Source organism: Tachysurus fulvidraco, chromosome 15, assembly GCF_022655615.1.
Source record: "Tachysurus fulvidraco isolate hzauxx_2018 chromosome 15, HZAU_PFXX_2.0, whole genome shotgun sequence".
In the NCBI taxonomy this organism is placed as follows: Eukaryota; Metazoa; Chordata; class Actinopteri; order Siluriformes; family Bagridae; genus Tachysurus; species Tachysurus fulvidraco.
Window position 1 is genome coordinate 100,976 of NC_062532.1, and position 21,514 is coordinate 122,489.

The 21,514-nt window shown below is 38.5% G+C and overlaps 1 protein-coding gene across 7 annotated transcripts; it reads right to left on the reverse strand.

Moving 5' to 3' along the window:
* Window positions 1-3,868: 3,868 nt before the first annotated feature.
* On the reverse strand, window positions 3,869-21,115 carry topaz1 (testis and ovary specific TOPAZ 1). 7 transcript variants are annotated; one of them, XM_027138182.2, is made up of 19 exons: window positions 20,990-21,115; window positions 15,749-17,534; window positions 15,278-15,336; window positions 14,936-15,030; window positions 14,696-14,804; window positions 14,304-14,356; window positions 14,139-14,225; window positions 13,789-13,852; window positions 13,162-13,313; window positions 12,769-12,861; window positions 12,075-12,190; window positions 11,753-11,819; window positions 10,351-10,522; window positions 10,018-10,118; window positions 9,676-9,841; window positions 8,583-8,735; window positions 7,717-7,920; window positions 6,795-6,972; window positions 3,869-5,653 (listed from the first exon to the last, which is right to left on the reverse strand). In XM_027138182.2, exons 1-19 carry the CDS (start codon window positions 21,021-21,023, stop codon window positions 5,407-5,409), a joined length of 3,936 nt encoding a protein of 1,311 aa, XP_026993983.1. In that variant the 5' UTR covers window positions 21,024-21,115; the 3' UTR covers window positions 3,869-5,406. The 7 variants fall into 7 exon arrangements, with proteins under 7 accessions (XP_026993983.1, XP_026993980.2, XP_026993978.2 ...); XM_027138179.2 differs by having other exon boundaries at window positions 20,036-21,083; XM_027138177.2 differs by having other exon boundaries at window positions 14,936-15,027; window positions 15,749-18,044; window positions 20,036-21,083.
* Between the last annotated feature and the right edge of the window lie 399 nt (window positions 21,116-21,514).

A 21,514-nucleotide genomic window follows, 5' to 3' on the forward strand; every position in this document is an offset into this window, starting at 1 on the left:
CTACAATGTGTTAATCATTTCTTTTTAGAATAATTATAATCATGATCATTTAAATAACTGTTTATACTCACTAGTCTGACAAAATATAAATGTCCTTCAGGCCAGAGTTAACAGCACACACACTTATATATAAAAATTATAATTGTGTGTGTGCGCGCGCTGTCAACTCTAGACTGAAACAAGGGCACAATATAAAAGTGTGTGTGTGTGTGTGTGTGTGTGTGTGTGTGTGTGTGTGTGTGTGTGTGTGTGTGTGTGTGTGTGTGTGTGTGTGTGTGTGTGTGTGTGTGTGTGTGTGACATCACCGGTCTCACATATTAGTGTAATATTTTATGGTGTGATAGAATCGCATATTGTTTGCATTTGATAAGCCAGTTCCAGAGTAAAAAATCCACAGATGCCCTTAAATTGCAAATATGCGATTTATTTGAGCAATTTTTTTTTCATTCTCAAACTTTCCACTTATCCACATGTGGATTTAAAATTCTTTGCTTAATAGCACTTTCTTCTTCTTCTTTTTTTTTTAAGCATTATTATTCTTTAGTATTTTGATAAGATTTTTAGGTTGACACTTTCTTTTAAATTTATTTTCAAGTGAGGAATCAATTGGAAGTCTTGAAGGGGGGGCACAAATAAAATAAAATAAAATAAAATAAATACTTACAAGGGGTATTCGGAAAGGCACAAATAGCGTGTTTTTTACTAATACTTATTTCGAACAAATACTTTAAAAAATATTTGTATTCGGGAACAAGAAAAACTTTATATCAAAAAGCTGCGTTTTAGCCCGCGTGAGTGAGTGACGTTCAGGAGTCGGGGGGTGGGGGGGGTAAAAGAGGTGATTGACACAGGCTGCTCACACAGCAACAGAGATGTCTCAGCTGAGCGAAAAAGTACTTCACTGCATAACTATTTTTGTTGAATAGATTTTTGTACCTTAACTGGGTTCCGGAGGCAGTTCATAATTTTCGGGAAGCGGAATTTGATCGGGAGATTATTTCATTACGCTGCATTATTGACGTCTGCTCTTATGTTCGCTCTGTTAGCGCGGTAATTTAGACAACAGGCTGTTGACAGCTTAACGTTAACGTTCGGTTAAAAAGGATAAACAATGCTTGTGTGGTTGTGTCGAATAGTATGCACCTGTGGGAGTTATATGGTACGTTTAAGTTACTCGGGCTTTTGCAGGCAGCAAGATGTAGGCTATAGGCTACATCTTGAAATGAGTGTATCTGCTGCTGAGCCATCTCTTGGTCCTCCACCAGCCAAAAAAAACTTGCTCAAATTCTGTGAGGAAGCATTTATCTTCTTCCAAGTGAAATATGGTCAAGTTATGGTTAACATAAAACATTTAAAAAAATTACAAACATAAAAAATAAATAAAAAAAAAGAATTAAAAACATAAAACATAAAAAAAACCTTTGTGTCTTTATTTTTGGCAGACAGTTGACAATAGCATTGCTGTATTTTTTTTAGCATTAAATAGAATACAACTTTTGTTCTGCCAGATCTCCCAGTCAGGAGTTGATAAAGTTTAGTTCTTGGAATTCTGTGCATTAGAAAGAAGTTCTTTTAGAAGAAGAAGAGTTCTTTGAAGTATTATTTGTTTTTATCTTGTCTGTTCAGCATCCTCCAACAAGGACGGGTGGTTGATGGGGTTCATAATGTCCACAATGGTATTTTATTAGTTGTTGGTTTAACCATGGATGAGGTAATGGCTGTTGTGTTATTTTATTTTCAATGACGTTCCTTGTTACATGTTCAAGAACATCAACCAATATTGCATATCCATAATTATTATAATGGATATAATTAAATAATACTTACACTATAACGCAAATTAGAAGTGTAACGCAAAAAAATGGATTTTTATGCCTATTTTGAATTTTACTCGAATACAAATACAAATACTTTTACCCCTCAACAAATACAAATACAGATACAAATACCGGCTGCTTTGCACACCCCTACCTTATGAGATCCTAAACAACAATTGAGGCAATAATAGAAAAGTATTATATAAAAAGATTCACACACACACGGGCGTACATCCCGGGGGGGACATGCCCCCTCCCCGCCCCCATCCGAGACCCACCCCCCCACACACACACACAAAAAAAATATATTTAAAAAATATCGCACTCTCTATTGTGAAAAATATATGCATGTATACCTAAATAATTGTGTAAGTAGAAAAAAAAAACGCAGAAAATGCATTTAGAAACAGTTGAGTCCCCCCCCCCCTCCCCTCCCCTCCCTCACAGTGGTTTGACCCACTGCCTGCTTTCCCAGTTCATCTCACCTACTCTGCACACACGAGTCAGGTGTGTGGCTGCGGTCAATTAATGTTCAACTCCATTAAGTAGGGGGTTTTATTCACTTTAAATAAAGCGATTCTCTTTAATGCAGTTGTTGCAGATTCATTCATAAATTAGTTGCGGCAAAAATGCTGATTACCGATGTAATTTCATGAATCTGCAATATTATTATAGATTAGAATATTACTTATCTAGTTAACGTTAGCTTGTTTACAAGAGCTTGTTCCATAGTGCACTGTAACTAACACGCCAAAGCCGTTTCCCATGCATTGTTTTATTTGGGACGACTTGGCATAATGTTAACTTAACATTAGAGGACACAAGTAGCATATTATTTAGCTGTGCATTTACTAAATGAGCACTGTGCTACGTCCGATCTGACCTCACTGTATTATTTTTTCTGTATAATCAATTTCTATTCTGTTCTTAAGTGTCTTAATTCATTTTATATAAAATCTTAAACCTTTTTTAATTCCTTGTTTTTATTGTTGTGATTATTTTTTATGATAGTTTTACTTTCTTTATGTAAAGCACTTTGAATTACCATTGTGTATGAAATGTGCTACAGTATAAATAAACTTGCCTTGCAGTGTCATAGACTAGATAAAATGACGATAAAAAGAACCTGAGAAAATCTTCAGTCTCCATGCTACAGCAAAAATGATAAAAGCAAAGTTTTTCACTGTGGGGACATGTCTTTATAAGTACAATTAGACTGTATTATTTGTGTCCCCCTTCAAAAATTGCGCATGAGAAATTTTATATTTATTGCCCCCCAACTGTTAAATGAAAATTTACGCCCATGCACACACACACCCTTCGCGGTTGTGCATATCAGTGTGTAATATTGTATCATAAAATCATTGTAGCTTGAACCTAAACACCATAAACTGATTTGATAAACAAAGCAGAAAGCTTGATCGCTTGAGAGCTCATATCTTTACATGTGTGTTTCGGTGTCTTTCTCGGTGTTGCTTCAGGCTCTGATGGTCACAGCTGGGGTGAGAAATTGATTTGAAACTGTGAACAAGGAACTTTTTAAACGTAGAAATTTGCATTTCCAAGAACCTAAATGAAAATGTACTTTATCTACCATCTCTCCGTTATTACTTTATTAATACACTGAACATGGTATAAGCTAAATTCTGGCTACATTTTAGTCGTCATATGAAAATGCTGAAAGAGTTGAATATGCAGAAAATCCATTGTGCTTTGCAGTTTGAGCAGAATATGAACATTTTGTACAAATACGTAAACAATACGAATGTAGAATTTTTTTTTATTTATTTTCGAACATAAGCATATTATCTAGAGAAAGTCTGCTCAAAACCCAAACTAAAAATGCAGTCTAGAAAAAAACCCTTTTGAATGAATATGATCATTTACACATAATATTGAAAAAATAGTAAATACTATGTGAATAAAATCTAAAGTATTTATATTTAATTTGAAATGAACAGTGGGATATGTAACTAAGCAGATTACTTTGCACAGTTATTATAAGAAACGAAACGCATGGTTACTGAATAATGACTCTCACAGGAACAGGATGCATCTGTTCTCTAAACTCCAGCAGCTTGTGCTTTCTTTATTCAAAAACGCAAATGCAAATGAAAAAGAAAAAAAAAAAGATTTTTTAATTAACTTTAATGTCACAAAGCGTTTCAAATTCTGTTTCTTGTTGCTTCTATTAAGTTCCAGATTATTTTTTGTCTTTTAACAGATTAGAAACCATACAACAACGGTGTCCAATCTTATCTACAAAGGACCGATGTGGGTGCAGGTTTTTATTCCAACCAAGCAGAAGCCACACCAGAGTCTACTAAAAGAAAAAGAACAACTGATTAAACCGGTGGAATCAGGTGAGGCATCTGCTTGGATGGTATAAAAAACCTGCACCCACACCGGATCCACCCTTTGTGGATAAGATTGGACGCCGCTGCCATACAAGAACCAAGTGCATAAATTGTGTGATCCTATTTTTCCCTTTTTCCCCATTATCCGCGGTATGTCGAAGACAATGAACACCAGTGCCTGGCAAATTTCCAGCTCTTTCTGACATGTGAAATTTTTGTGCTTAAATGTATTTTTAACACATAATTTGCACATACAATGAAAACCAGATAGTTGGGATGACCATGTTAAAACATTCAATTCCCTTACCGCAAGCTTATGAAGCTGGTGGATGACTTTACGCTGTGCTTCAAGGGTCAAACTGTCGTTCACCATCATGTCTAGTACACACCTTGTGATGTTATGCAGGCTGAACTGTAACTAACTGGTCATGAAACTAGTTATTCTTCAGGTACAGAATGTTAGGCTACAGGATTACTGATCACCGTTGCCTAGAATACTGTACTGGTCTATATAAATAAAAAAAATTAACATTAATTTACACATTTACTATGTTTAGTATAATCACCTTTCTGTAAGTTCTTGTGTACTAGCTGAAATTGTCTCCAATCTAAACTCTTTGTCTTTGTCTCGTGCACAAGAATTATTCAACTTAGTAATTTTAAATATCTAGAACAATGATTGAAAACAGAACAAACTGCAACTCCTGTCTTTGAAAATGTATGTGTGCGAGTGTCAAAATTGTCTCCCATCATTTCTAACATGAGCGATTTCCTATTAGCATAAGTATGGCACACAAAACAAACAACAAAAATTTGAAATGTTAAATCTGACTCCAAGCGGAAGCAAAATAAGTGCCAAAAAACTGATACATTCCTATGCATCATAAACTGTGTAGGGTTGGGGCTCATTTGCTAAGTGGTTTTCTATCACAAAACATTAAGAAACAAGACAATGAATTGCAAAAGAAATGTAAAAATAAAAAAAAAGGCAGAGCCAAGAAAAAAAAAGTTAAATTCTATCTCCCTGAAAGAACGCATCCAAAGATGCCCTTTATCCCAGAGCACAAAATCTCAGTCTGTCTTTAATAAGCCATTTCTTTTTCTATATCCAAGAACAACATTCTGTTAGAACAATAGTTTACAGTTGCTTTGTCAGTTGAGATTCTGGCAATTTACCTAGAATGGTCTTTCAGAGACTGTGAATAGAAATGTTCATTCTAGCACACCAAAATTTATTGAAAGGCTGTTTCGGCTTTTTTGAGTGTGTGCGAGTTTTCCCACAATCCCCGAGCCCAGCTTCGGTTGTGTGAGAACCATTTAGCTGCAGAGCCACGATCCAGATTAAAAAGCTGCTCCTGCTCCTGACTGGCAGCTGTGTAACGAATGTTCAGCTTGGGGTTCGGTATCAATGCTGCTGAAAGCAGACGGCAACCAGCTGCCAAATACACGCTCTCCATTGCCACCTCATGGCCAGAGCGCCTAAAACACACAAACACTGCGTAAGAAAACTGGCAGTGAATCACTGCTGGTACACAATACCCATGAATACATTTTCAGACACAACCAAGTTGCTTTAGAAGGTCACAGAGAAAGGAGCTGAATGTGTGTGTTTTGCGTTATTTTAATTGTATTAGCCAAATACTGCACATACTGTACAATATTTCAGTTGTTCGCTGTTTTTGCACAATCCTATACATTATCTCAGGGGCCCTACTGCTAAGAAACTGTGTTCATTCTAGTATTACTGCACACAATACTGTCTGAACATACAGTATTTACACTGGTCGGTCGGCGCTGTTTCTGTTTATTGTCTTTTGTGTATTGTCTTTTTTTGTTTTGTCTGTCTTGTCCTGCACTGTTTACACCAGGTTGCACAGATGCACTTTATGTATCTAGGACTAACTTACTAAGTCCTAGCCCTGTCTTTGTTCTATGTAGCATCCTGATCCTGGAGAAACGTTGTCTCATTTCACTGTGTACAGCAACAGCTAAAAACACACAGCAACAGCACTGTGTACAGCTATATGGTTTAAATGACAATAAAAGCTTCTCGTCTTGACTTGACGTGTTTTATGTCAGTGAGACAGCTCACTCATGGAAAACTACACACTGAAATATCAACATATAACATCAGTACAGACATCTGACTGACCTTGCTGTGACTGACTCGTAAAAATAACAAGGCCTTGAGTACACGTCTGTGTGATAAATAGGATGAAAGCTATTTAAAATCTTAAAAACAGGCACAAGTTGACAGCAAGACCATAACAATATCAACGGCTCCATCTACTGGTTACATTGATAATTGCATCCAACAACCAAACTCTCACCCTTTACAGAATGCCTTCACTTATTAAGGGGCACCTATTATATTTATGCTTGTATACTACGTGGGCCGAAGTTTTAAAAGATTCATTTTGCCAATCTGAAAACAGATGAAACATCAGTCCTCTTTTGTTTTATTTTTTCATTCAGATCATGATTATGAAAATAGTCTCAAGTTTGTGTTTGCTTGTCCCTCAATTATCATAGGAGCATGTGATTAAATTCAAATTTCAATAAATTGTAAATTAGGGACGGCATAAACTAAAATAGCAAGAGTTCATGATAGAGAACCTACCTTTTGAGTGTGATGATCAGTGGTCGAGAAGAGTCAATGGGATTTTTAAAGCTTGTACAAATACAGGCAACAAACATCTCAAAAGCCAGAGTCATCTCGATCTCTGTGAGACAACAGGGCAGAGCCAAGCTGTCCTCCTCCCACACAACCCCAGAGTAATAACCAGCAGAATAAGCACCTGGCAGTTAAAAGGAAGAGGTCATGTAAATTTTCCAAAGTGGTGACGCTTTATATGCTAAGGTGTTACAGAGCATCCCTACTGTGATCTTGTCTGATATGTTTTTAATATATTTGACCCTTAAACAAATAGGGTAGCAGTGTACTTTTACAATGGCACTTAAAACGGACTCTTTTCTTTGTTGCGTTCAGGGAAACGCTTCCGCTCTTTGAAAGCTAACACAGAGAGAATGAGGAGAAGCTTCTTCCTGCAGGCCATTCAGAGTTTAAAACAGGAAACACCCAGGATCTAGTACTGGACCTCTCACTCCATCTTCAGTTTTTCTGCACACCTTTTTTGCACTGACACTTTAACTCTAGACTGCCACTTTATACACCTTACACACACACACACACACACACCATACCTCACATGGACGCTTCGAGGACAATTATTAAAACCATATGCATTTATGTATAAACATTTTTCACTTATATTTTAATAATTTTACACACACACACAATATATATATATATATATATATAAATAATTTATTTATTTAAATATCGTTTATACTTTTTATTTATCTACCTCCTTTTGGTTTTATTTTTTATCCCTAATTGCATTCCTTATGTTCCTTATGTTAGAATACCGGTCAGATGCAAAAAGCATTTCACTGCATGTCTGTACTCTGTATGTATGTGACAAAATTTTATTTGATTTGAAAACAACAAAAAATATATCATAGAAGAGGATGAGACTCACGTTTGAACAGAGTCCTGGCTCGGCTCCAGCTGTTCTGTTTGCCTAGTTTGTGAATGAGTTGTTGAAGTTCTGTTGTGTCCAGTTGGATTCCCTGAGTCAGCATGAATTCAAGTGTGTCTGCACCGACCGGCAACACGTGACTCATCACACACCTTCGAAGGTGTGCGTTAAACATGGTATTGTACTCACTTGCCTGAACACCATCTAATTGGCAAGCACACAGCACATTTTAAATTGAAACCAATTCCCTGGATTTAAATAATATTTTGGTCATTTTTACATGGCATTTAGGTAGGATTAAAATTCTAGCATACATAATTTGACAAAAGTATGTAGACACCTGGCCATCACACACAGAGGTGTTCCTTCCCCAAACTACTTGCACAAAATGGTCTAGAACCTAACCTGACCTCCACCCCACTGAACGGTGCTGGTACGGACTAGACAACCAACTGTGTGCCCGGCCTTTTTGCAGAACATCTGTAGCAGACATGACTAAAGCTCGTACGGCTGAATGAATTCCCTGCAGCCACATTAAAAAAATCTAGTATTGTCATCAGCACTGATGAACCCTGGAACTCGTTATTGTGCATTGACAAGTGTTGCTAATTTCATTAACACATAAATGATCTTGCGCATAATTAATTTCAAATTAACGAAAGAAAAAGTAAACGTGCGAAGCAATGTTCCAAATGTAGCAATAAAAAAGCCTGCACTCCAAGCAATCTTTCATTGCAGCTACACCTGTGAGCAAAATCTGACAAAAACACATGCATTAAGTTAATAATAAGTTTCAAATGCACATTTTTCGCATACAGCCACAATTTTAATCTAATGAAGAATGAATTTAGTGACTCATGACTCACCTATTGGCTGTTTAAGCCCAGGTAAATTAGTGAGGACCTCCAGTGTGTCTCTGTATGATGTCTTGTCAGCGAGGAGAGTCAGTACTCTCTTGCGGTTCTGTAGGTCAGCCTGGTCACATGGCCACACACTTGAGCTCACAAACCATTCATTAGCTACAAATCACACACAAACACAAAAAAGAGCATTTGTCTCATTTTTAAACTTGTCTACTTATGTTACATAACCTATGATTCTTATTTCTTTACATTTATTCCCCCCCCCACTGATTTAAGCCTATAGAAAAAATGTCAATTGGACAAATGGTCTGGAAACGAGGGCCATTCAAAGAAAATGAGCTAAAATCATGCAAGGAGCTACAGAAAAAGCCTTTGCCATATACTCTTTACACCCTCTTAATGCTGTGCAGATTTTTAGTTCACAGTTAAGGCAGTTTTACTAGTTATAGCAACTAAACGGGAAACATTGCAGTGAACACAGTGAACACTAGGTGGCAGCAGAACACAACAGATGGTCCAGACACACAGTTACCAGCAAACTGTGGATTATTCAGGTCATGTGTACAGATGCATTATTAAAAAGTGGGAAAATGTCTAGTATGTGCTCTAATTCACAACAATAAGTAAAAAATAACTATACATTTATTTACACCATAAAAGGAAACCGAAAAAAAAATAAAATAAAAAAGGCTGTTTTTTATAAATATGGTACATATACTTTCTTCCACCATGCAAAAACAATGTTTATAGAAAAATGTATTATTTTTTAAGTCTCTCGTTCAATTTTGAACCAAACATTTTTTTGCAATGAAATAAAAAATTAAAGGATCTGGTGATCTAGTGGTCAGGGGATCTTGGGAAGTTTATAATGACCCAGGAATATTTCAAACAGAAGAGAAATGTATGATTTGTTGGATTGTGAGATCTACAGTGTTCCGGTGTGTGTATGTGAGGAGTAGGGTACTATGGATTAATGCACCAGTAATTGATCAATCAAGGGATCTAAGGATCTAGTGATTGAGCCTGGGAACAACTATTCAATCAAAGAATTGGCTAAGAGTTTATTTGAACAAATGATCTGAATGCAAGCGGTTACCTTTGAGCAAGTTCAGTGCTCCCTCTATGCTGCCATTGTTAATAAAGAGCTCTGTTGCGATGGTTATAAGCTGACAGCGAGATGCTCCGTTTTCACTACTAAAGAGCCCTTTGAGCACAGTGAATTCCATCTGCAGCCTATCCATCACATACAATAGCTTCAAACCCTACAGACAAACCAAAACAAGCCATCATTAAAAACATTTTTTTTTATTTTGAACTGTGTATTTTTCAACTATATAAATCAGGAGAATCTTTTTAAAAGTACATATACTATTACATATTACATACAATGTATTACATAGAGATTAGCTTGAGAACTAAACAGCAAGCACAAACGCACCTTGGTCCAGTCTTGGGCTCTGTAATAGTTAAACATCAGCGAGACTCCTACACGTCCCAGAAAGCTTTTAATCATCTCATCTGTTGGCACTTCCTGCCAAACTAAACAAGACCGCAAACACAGACACTGATAAAGTGTAGTTGGTGTTGCAAAATATAATTGAAAGCTGCGTAGGGAAAACAAATGCCTGTGCATGCAGCTAACATTTACATTCATCAGCCATATGATTAAAACCACTGTGACACACTGAATACGTCGAGTTCTGCCGAACTGCCATGCAGCAAGCTAGACTTCAGCAGCTGAACATGTGACCAGCAATTGCATGTACAGTACCTGACTCAGCAAATGGTTCATAAGGCAGAGTCAGTTTGTCTTTAGTGTCTTTCAGCAGTGCCATGGTGACACAGCAGCAGAACCTCGACAGCTCTCCTGCGCTGTAACGACCACCGCACACAGTGCAGAACACATGTGCCAGAGTGTGCCAGTCTTCTTGCTGCTTGCAAAGCTACACACACACAAACAAATGTTGAACCTTAAAGGTGGGGTGCACGATTTTTGAAAGCCAATGTTGACATTTGAAATCACTAAAACAAACACGCCCCTAACCCAAATGGGTGTCACCACTGTTTTGATAGCTCCGCCCCACACACATACATACATAACCCAGCCAACTATTATGGCGGAACCTGCTGTGGCAGCTGGCCGAGGGTATATTTTTATCAATAAATGAACTCGATGAGTAATACTATGGTAATTCAAATGTGTTTTTGTAGTACCGTGTGTTGTACCGTGAAAGGTTTAGTTCCGTTTCACCCGGAAGACGTTCAGTTCTCTCCAGCGCTGGAAAGCTGATCCTATATTAACACGGGTCCTGCTTCTTGCCTTATCGTAAGCCTTTTTTCACTTTTTGTTTTTATCCTCCGTGTCAATGTTTCAATCGCTTTCGTCTAACGTCACACATGCGCACTGAACACTCTCTCCACCGCATATTGACAAGACAAGACATATTGACCTCACTGCTCATTGGCTACACGTTTGTTTTGTTTGTCGGCCCGACTCGGTTTTCTGAAGTATCTCTCAAACAACGTTCACCCCACCTTTAATGGCACAAACGTTACGTAATATTTATGCAACACTCACACTGCTAGAGCAATAAACAAAATGAAGCATTTGCTGCATTTCATTTCAGGATACGAAAAATTAAAAAAAATTACTTTTTTCTTCAAGAGTTAATCTACAAAACAGAATTTCCCGGGTTATGTAATGGTATGGTTTGTTCTTATTGATAAACATTCCATATATTATATTCTTACGCCCTTTTTATTAGCAAGCCAAATCACCTTTTTACATGTTCAAATGCTTATTGTATTCAATCTTAAAGCTAGATCAGATAGAAACAGTAATGCTAATACTTTATCAAGTAACCAAAGATATAATCAGCAACACGGTAAAACAAGGAAAGGAAAAAAAAGAAGAAAAAAAAAAGACAGACAGACGACCGGAGAGATATATAATCAACCAGCAACACAAAAGGTTTCCCTTTATTGGTTATTTATGTAGGAACAAAATTCATACTATTCTGGGAACATTTTATTTTGGTTAATAAAGTCAGCACTGTTTCCAACTGAGATGGTACTATATTTTTAACTAATTAACAAACAAAACAGGAAAAACTAAGCAATAAAGATAAAGGCAGCATGAACCCAAGAGTACATACGTATAGTGCGTGACTCACCTCCACTTGGACTACAGCCTGGGCCAATTCTGACAGCTCAGCAGTGTGTGGGTTAGTGGCCAGTGCCCTACAAACACACAGAGCAGGTGTGTGTATAGGGTGGTGTATAAACATGGAAGCATAAAATGTACCTACAGGTTTAGTGTTTAAGTTTTTAACATAATATGAACAAAATTCTTTTTAGTGTGGAATGCTAGTAGGATGAAACACTAATTTAAAATAGTTAAAGGAACTGTAGGGTTATGGTATGTTATATTTTCATCTGTTGTTCATTTAGAAAAATGAATATAACTGAAGAATGCTGTTAATGTTAAAGACCCACCTGCATTTTACTGCACAGAAAACGTCCATTTGATGTCTGGCTACATGCAAAAACTCGAGATGAAGCTGCATCATCTCACACTGTTCAACACTGAACACACACCCCGCCTCTGTAATCTATACATAGACACATGAACAGCTTCGAGGCCCAAACAGGAGTACCAGCGGTACACAAGGTACATCTACTGATTATCACAGTTTCTCAGGCTTTTTACAATAGGGCTGCTGGAATTTGATTTCTGGCAGTCATCTTAATTTGTTTCCCCTCTCTGCAATGCTTTGTTGTTATTAGTTAGACAACTCTTGCATAATCAACCACACACTTACTGTAAGTCTGTTTGACTGCTGTACAAATGTACTTAGCTATGGACACACTCATAGAGACTTCTCAAACGGCATAGAACATGTTGAATATATGTAAATATACATATATAACATATACACATGACTAAGAAGTGATAAACATATAAATAATTATATTTATAGCTTCACCATTATGCCTGAAGTTTTCAATTATGTGTAAAAGAACCATTAAAATGGTTCCTCGTGGTGGGCAACATTTTCCACTGTTGATATGCTGCTCAATTGCCATTAAAACTGTTTTCAAAAGTACATGACACTTCATTGTATGCCTATTTCTTTATTTCTGTTCAAATGTTCTATAACGTTACTGAAAACGCATGTGTGTAAATCACCTTTGACGTGAGATGTATGAGCTCAGGGACAAAGTTTATTGTTCCTCTTTCCCGAACATGTTCATAAAGTGCCATCACAAGCTCAGGAGGGGGCTGAACACACAAACAAACATGAACAGTAACTATTTTCAAATATTTTATATTGTTCGAATGCACACATGGTACGTTATTTCCAAGACTATTAGACAAGAACGGACACTGCACATAATACTTCCATTTAAAAAAAAAAAAAAAAAAAAAAAAAAAAAAAAAAAAAAAACTGGAGCTTGTACATATATGGAAACAGAATTCCTTCAAACTTGCCAAATTATTTCCCCAGTCAGTTAAATAACATTCCGAGTTGTTAATTTGGTAATACGTTTAATCACCACAACATACGTCACTCATACTCACCAATCTCTTGTGTGTGAGGAGTGTGTTGATGACCGCCACCAGGTCCTTAAGAAGTGCCAAGCTCAGCAGAGATGAGAGCAACTGTTTCACAACATTCTCACTAAAACTCACAGCAGGAGAACTGGCCCGGTAATAAGAAACAAAAATCTCCGCTGGTGTCAAAGAGAGAGTGAGAAAGATTGATTACCTCCTAATCATCAGAGAGCGATCGAGTCTCTTATGCTAAACCAGGATTTAATCATGAATGGGAATGTGAAGCTCTATACCAAGGGTCGGCAACCTTAAACACTCAAAGAGCCGTTTGGACCCGTTTCCCATAGAAGAAAAAAAAAAACAGGGAGCCACAAAACCCTTTTGGGGTCTAAAATGAAGATAACGCTGCATATATCGTTTTTTACCTTTATGGAAAGCATAGAAAAAACTGTAGTGTTGCATTTATGAATTCAATGATCTGCTAGCGAGTAAACAAAATTTTATTGCTGCAAGCAAACAAAAATATTTTGAACAGCTTGAACTAACCTTAACAGCAGCACAGGGATGAAAGAGCCACTTGCGGGTCCGGAGCCGCGGGTTGCCGACCCCTGCTCTATACATCCGCACATACCTTTAACAGTGTTCATCTCTTACCTGCTCGCTGGACCAAAGGAGGATTTCCAACACAACAGAACTTCTGCACAATATCCATGCAAAACTGGACCAGAAACAAGCAGATTATCTTAAAAGTGATACTCAGAAATTTGTTCTCTGAATTTAACCCATCCAAAGTGCACACACAGCAGTGAACACACCCCCGAAGCAGTGGGCAGCCATTTATTCTGCCAGGGGAGCAGTTGGGGGGGTTCGGTGCCTTGCTCAGACGTGCCGGGCCCGAGACTCGAACCCACAACCACAGGGTTAGGAGTCTGACTCTCTAACCATTAGGCCACGACTTCCCACGACAATCATACTGTTATTAACCATTTCATTCAAAGACGCACCTTTTCATCATCTTTCCTGGGTGCATGAAGGAACCAGCAAATACTCCTTAAGCATGTGTGATGTTCACTGAAGTAGTACCTGCAATACTGTTAAAACAGAGTTCACACCAGATTCGGAGATTCCTACACAAATAGGAAGCATTTTTTTGTGGACTGGTTACTCACAGAAGGTAGCGATGGTCTCACAATGTTGATATCTTTCCCTGAGGTAGTATGAACTGCACAAATAGTGACATAAGGTATTGTATTTAGTGTCATGGAAAACTCTTCATGACACATCGACATATATTTGTTTTGAATCCAAACCAAAGATTTCTGGTTATTTATCATGAGTAAGGTATCAGATATCTGCAACAGTGGCATCCCAGTATGACTTTATATACCGATATGACCTACTATTGCATCACTTTATGACGTTACAATCTAAATGTGTATACAAACAGCATAAGATTCTGAAAACAAAAGCCAAGCATAGGCTTGCACGTTTCTAAATCCAAGTTGTATATAGGAGTATGTGTCTGCAGAATGTGATTATTCACAGCATTCAGCAGACCCACCATTGTTGTGTGCATCGCCCTCCGGCCACGTCCATCCAGGATTCACTGTATTGACATACAGATCAGCAGTTTGTATATTATTTAGGTTATTATTAAAATCTGGAACCATCTGAAAGGACAAACATAAGTACAAAATGTGTAAATTTGAAAATTAAATTAGTCAATCTGGATGCTGTAAACGTAAATACAACACCACTGAATGAACAATGTTAGTGGTGCATAATAACACCTTTAACTGACCTGTTCTTTCTGGACTACTGGGGTAAGTGGTGCACAATCTGTACCATACGTAAGCTGACTTTTGGAGCTCATAGCCAGTTTGTCCACCTCTCCTGCTTAATTATGGAAAAAAGACACAAAATCCATTTCTCAGTCAAATTGCTAAACCTCCAGCACAAGTATTATCTATAGCTGTTTAACTCATTAATATCAGGCTCTTTTGTAAAAAGCTCCTATCCTAGGCATGCACAACTCCAGTCCTGGAGAAAAATCACTAAGGTGTGCTGGATTCCATCAGTTCAAGACTGGAGTAGTGCACCACAGTTTACTCAAACTAATGAGAAACACGTAAGGATCACAGACCTCGGCAAAAATCATCATTATTCTCCACATGGACATCACCACCAGTCTGGACAGTTTTCCTGGGAATTATAAAATATTCACAATTCAAGAGACTTTTTAATCAAGTTAATTGCATAATCAATCATCATCATAGGATAATTTAGTGTACTGTCTTATTTTGAAACGCGTATGATGTAAAATCTCTAAACTTATGCTGTGGAATTTGTTACTAATACATCAGTATTGGACAATGGAACAAAGGAAGAAAGTGTTCTGGTCTGCTGACAAGGGCAGTGTGATGCTCTGCCCAGGCAATGGTTGGCTAGGAAACCATGTGGTCTGACATTAATGTGTACCACCTATCTAAATATTGTTGCAGACCGAGTACAAGTTTTAATACGTCTCCCTGAAAGTGTTGCCCTTGTTGAGCTGTAATTGTAGATCACACCACCTTTTTTACTAACTGAAATGTCAAAAAAATTATCTTATTACCTTTTTGTCTCCAAGCCCCAGACGATCCTTCCTGGTCTTCTGACCAAGCTTGTCTTGTCAGTCTGCATGCACGTGTTCTTTCCTCTCTGAAGCGCAGCTGGATTGGCTTTTGAGGCCGTTCCTACCGAACTCATAGCGATGTCCCCAAAGAGATCTGGGTCATCTTGAATTACATCGAGCACAATGGCATCGTCCTCATAAGCTCGCATAACATCCAGGTCATTACCGGTAACCACTGAGCCTTCTGGAATAGGGGGAGGTGAAGGACTTCTGTTAGCCTTGTCAATCTTGCGCATCTCATCTTGTAGCAGTGAACATTCTGTGGCACCTTCCTCAGATCTTTCAGCAGGGCACATGCTACGGAAATCTTTGTCACTAGAGGAAAGGAAATCTCTGTTTGTCGGGGATTTGAAGGGTGTGTCCTGGGTACTGCTTCCAGTGCATGTTCTGGAAGAAGTGCTTTCCTCAGTAGTGTTGGTGTACAAAATATTCAGGCTGCAGGGACTTCTATTCTCAATGTCAGGATCACAAATCTGCTCCTCGTTGGATTGAGACATTATTGTGGAAGGGGGTTTTGGTTCCACACTGTAGTGTACCATCACAGTGGGGGTCTGTGGTTCTTCTCTGGAATGCTGAATATGTGAAGTTTGAAAAGCACTTTGTTGGAGGTCTGGAAGGGGATTCTCTGTTCCATTCTCATTATCCTCAAGACACCCACTTGACATGGAGCTCTGTGCCCTATTTATGGAGGAATCGGCAAGATCAACAGATTTGATATCCATAGTACTGATCGACGCAACAGGACTCACCATTAACGTGTTCGTGTTCATGACTTCCACAGGCTGAGAATCACTGACATGTACAGAACCAAGACTAGATGGGTCCTGCTGAAATACAGTGCAGTTGTGTTTGGTGCATTCTCCATCAGTACTAACTGATGTTAAATCTTTTACTGGATTTTTATGGCCTTCTGATTGATCTTTTGAAGTCTCCTTAGGAGTTGCAGAGTCAAACACCTGGTCAAACTGCGTTGTGGGTTGTACTAGCACTTGACTATTTTGAACCAGAACACTCCCATCATGTGGTTCAAAACCTATAACACTTTCTTTCATGTTCTTCTCAACACTGTATTCAGAAGTTGTTATGAAACCTACTTGCATGTTATCGATCACATAATTTGTGCCTTCTGAAGCGTCTGTGTTCACAATCCATCGAGGGCCAGTACGGACCAATGGCATCATTTTGCAAGAATGTCCATTTCTGGGAAATGGCCAAGACCTGTAAGTGCGTGCACAGGAAAACTGGGGCTTTGCTACATAAGCAGTAGTTCTCTGGCAGGAGAAACAATCAGGACAGTCATCATCACCCTCTGGCCTTGCATTCAATCCATTTTCCACTAGACATCTGTCACTTGTGTCTGTCTCACTAACTATATACTTGTCAGATAAATCCACATGTTGAAGGTTTTGAGAAGAACTAATACCATTGCAGGCATGAACACGCCGTAGAAACAAAGGGGGTACACGGTGTACTGGTGCAGTTTTGTCCTCTTGAACTTCAGAGGCCATCCTTGAACCTTCTGCCCCATAATCAGCAGTCTCAATGCAATGCTGAGCTGCCCCAGGTTTTAAGAGTACGCATGCAGTCCCCACAGCAGGGGACAGTCTAATTCTCTCACAGTCTGGCATCCTCAGAGCGTTCTTATTCGAAGACTCAGACAACCCCTCAATATCTTCTGCTACGTCCAATTTCCAATCACCAACAGAAAATCCCAAAACTTGATTACCTGATGAGAGAGAAGCACAACTATTGGTTGTAGTACACACCTCCCAGGATTGGTTGCCAATCCACTTCCCACAGTTCCCACTGCCTTGAGAATCAAGGCGCATCAGCGATCTGAATTCTTTGCTGAAGCATTTTACTTTTTTGTGCTTCATCTTTTGAAGCAGCACCGCTGGCAAAATGCACGAGAAGTCACGCGAGGTCACGTCAAACACATGGGCTATATCACAGAGTTTCACATTGAGGTGCCTCCTGAACCAGATAATCAGCCTGGTTGTCATCTTAGCCTGTGCCACAGGGTAAACAACGGACTGTTCCAGCCTTCTTGGCTGGCTCGGGTGCCTTGATCCAGCTTTACAAGCGTGAGCTAGTTTTTTAGGAGCGGGAGGGGTATACTTTACATCACCGCACAAGGCACAGCATGCGTTTTTAACAGATCGTTTGACTTGTCTCCCTGAACCAAGTCTTGAGATTGAACCAAAGTGTTTCCTCAGCCCAGCTTTCCTATTAAAATCTGAAATAAGAGACAGACAGTTCATCGAGCAATGGATAAAAATTTCATGCACAAACAGCCATCGTTAACAACGTATGTAGATAATCTATCACCCACTAAACTCAAAGTAATGGATGTACTATTAGGGAAAACACAACAAATTTAACAGCAATTTAGGATTATGTTAAAATACATTATGGGATAAAACAGTCTCAAAGTGGCTATTATAAGTTGGCATAGCAATGTGTATGCTAATGTGCAATTGATGGCAGGTTAACATGGGCCGGGAAAAAAAAGTGGGTTTCCTCGTTTCTTGGTTTATTCAAAAATTTCTGACCATGATATATTCTGAGACTGTCATGCCCACTTTAAAATAGAACCTCAGTGCTCTAAATGTTCACATTTCTGTCCCTGTAAATTGTGCAAATCTTATACCAGACAATATACTTTAAAAAGGTGAAAAAACAGTGTTTTATTGTCTGTGGTTTTTGCAAGTCATTCTGAACTCTTTGCTAAATGTCCAACAAAAATGTAAACTTTTTTATTTAGCCATTTCATCACATCACGTATAATGAAAGCCGAAAAAAGGGGTGTTGGGGTGGAGGAAAAGCTGAGAAAGCGGTACATAGCAAACAGCATTACAGTCGAGCTGAAACAGGTAATGAGACACAGGTGGTGATGACTTCACAACATTATACAGTATAAATAAAACAGATCCTGCTTTATCTAACCTATTGTGCATGATGCTTGTGGGAAACTAACAGGTGAACCTACGCAGAACACAAGAGCAACTTGTTCTGCCTGGCTCAGACACAAATTGCTTGTGTCCCTTGCAGTTTAAAATAAAATGTTTAAATGCACAGTAGTAAATTTATTAAACGATGCTGGATTGAGACCATCAACAAGCATACAGTTTTTAATGGAAACCTTCAAGAACTATTTAGGCTGTGTCACATAACTGGTCCAGGGGAAATTACCTCTACTAATGCCACCTTTCCACCAGAAGGAACCAGGTGCTGGTTCAGAGCTAGTGCTGGCTCAAAGTTGGTTCCACTGACAAGCCTTCCAAGAACCGGTTTGCCTTTCTATGGGCTAGAGAGCCATCACAGAGCCAAGTTTTACGTCACCTTATATGACGTTATACAACAACTTTAGCGCAGCTGCAGCAAACACAAAATCAACAATGGCGGATGTTGCTTTATGGTTAATGCTCATGGCTTTGCGAACCGACATTGGCATCCAAAAAGGGCAAATCCTGATTTAAAATTATTTAAAAATGGCACTAATGACATTCTCTTTTGTATTGTTGGTCACAGTAAGCCCGCCCCAGCCCGCTTGATGCATACGGTTCTCAAGTCTAGACCAGCAATCTTTGGTGCTACTTAAAAACCACTTTTCCCGGATTCAGAGCCGGTGCATTGGGTGTCGAAAAAGAAAGAACTGATTTTAAGTTAGGCTCTGAACAGGCACTCAAACTGCCTTGGTGGAAAAGGGGCATAAGAATGCGTTCACATTTACACAGTTTAGCCTGTTTGGTCTATTTTGTGTTCCCTCTACACTACACTTTTTTGTTGTTCAATTTACTAACTGTGTGCATCGTAAAAGCATAAAGCAAATAACAAATGAAGCAACAAGACAATTACACTAAGATTTAGAATGACAAATAAGTGTGATAGCACACTAAAAACTAAACCACGTGCATTTTCCCAGTTAAAGATCAACTCTAAGTGCATCTCCCATTACAGAAGTGAAGGCACCAAACTGGACTTTACATTCTCACTGAGGTCATATTGTTAGTGTGCAACATATTTGGAAATTCCAAATTTGTGTACCATTAACATTCCTTGGATCTGTTCTCTAAGATCTAAACACACAGCAATGCAATTTCCACCCCTCTTATTGGTAACACCCCAGTAACAAAGTTTACTTAATGGTGGGCTCTTGGAAGTCTAAAAAATAAAATCACCCAACCCCAAGCCAAAAAAAAAAAAAGAAGTTCAATCTATTCTTACTTGATCTAAGACAAGCAGCTTGTCCATCTTTCTTCACAGGAGCCCCTAGTCGTGTTTCTTCCGTATTAACCCCAGACCTACTCACACCCTGATTAGCTACCGACTTTCCCTCGGATCCTGCATTCGGCTCGATCACGTCCTCGCTCGAGCTGGACGTGTTGACTCGGTTCACGTAACGCGACACGGTGTACGACACCCTCTGTTGGCCCTCTGAGATCTTCGCGGATTTCTCACTGCCGCAAAAACGTAACGCTAAATGCACGTGACAGCGGATTTGTTTGCGCCGCAACGTATTATTGTTATTATTTCTATTGCAGTCCGCGAGCGTGCATGTAGCCCGACGCGGCTCCGACGTATAGGACATCGGAAGCCCTTGTTTATAACATGTAACGCGTGACGGTTCTTGTTGATGCGCGTCCTGCGGTCCTGGTGAGGCGGGTTCATGTGGCACAGATCCAGAACTTGCTGCCGATTCCTTTGAATCGGTAGCGTGCACACTAGCAACCGAATCGTTGCAGCCCGACACCGACAACCTTGTAAGGCGTCGTTTTTTCGGCACCAAGCCTTGCTCAAGCTTGAACGCATTTCGGTTCAGCTTTATACGTGGACCTCCGTTTGATTGCTGCATGTCTTGATTGAAGCTCGTGCCACAGCTCGCGCACGAACCTTCAAATAACCTGCTAACTTAACAGCACAAAAGCACTTTTACGACCCTTTTTTTTTTAAACAAAGAAAACATAAAACCAAAACAGCTTAGTAACTATTTCCTCTGTTCAGTTAGCGTGTACAGCCAGTTATAAGCTCAATTTTGGCATTAATGTAAACAGCTAGCGTCGTGTTGATGCTAATTTAGCTAGCTACAGTCTTGTTTCTATACACTGGGGCCGTGTTGTCTATAAACCTGCTCAGATACAAATATATTCTGTTTGTAAAGAAAATGAAAGATTCCTGTACCACCCTTATGATGAATAACTGATTTGCTGAACATTTTCCTTCGCCGAATTAAATTCACCGCCTGAGGTAAATTAGTAGTACTTGGAAGTTGTGCGCATGCGCAATGACGCGCAACGCTATTGGTTAAAGAGTGGAACGGTTACAATACAAAGGTAAATAATATATAGCTAATATAAGGGATTAATAAAATATGATTGTGTATATATGTATATTTATACACATAATATGTTCTAATGTCTAATGTTCTAATGTCATATATGTATATTTATACACATATTATGTTCTAATTCATATATATGTATATGTGTGTGTGTGTATGTATGTATGTATGTATATGTGTGTGTGTATGTATGTATATATATAGTATATATAGTATTATGTTATAGTATATAGTAGTATGTATATATATATATATATATGTATATATATATATATATATATATATATATATATATATATACTCCATTTAAGTATGTGTATATATATATATATATATATATATATATATATATATATATATATATA

Coding starts and splice junctions, on each gene's coding strand:
- topaz1 (XM_027138176.2), bottom strand. CDS start 20,663: ATGCAGCAATCAAACGGAGGTCCACGTATAAAGCTGAACCGAAATGCG. Junction 11,820..12,074: donor TTCTGTGCAGTAAAATGCAG/GTGGGTCTTTAA, acceptor GTGTGTTTGTAG/GGCACTGGCCACTAACCCAC. Junction 8,736..9,675: donor AGCACTGAACTTGCTCAAAG/GTAACCGCTTGC, acceptor TGTGATTTGTAG/CTAATGAATGGTTTGTGAGC.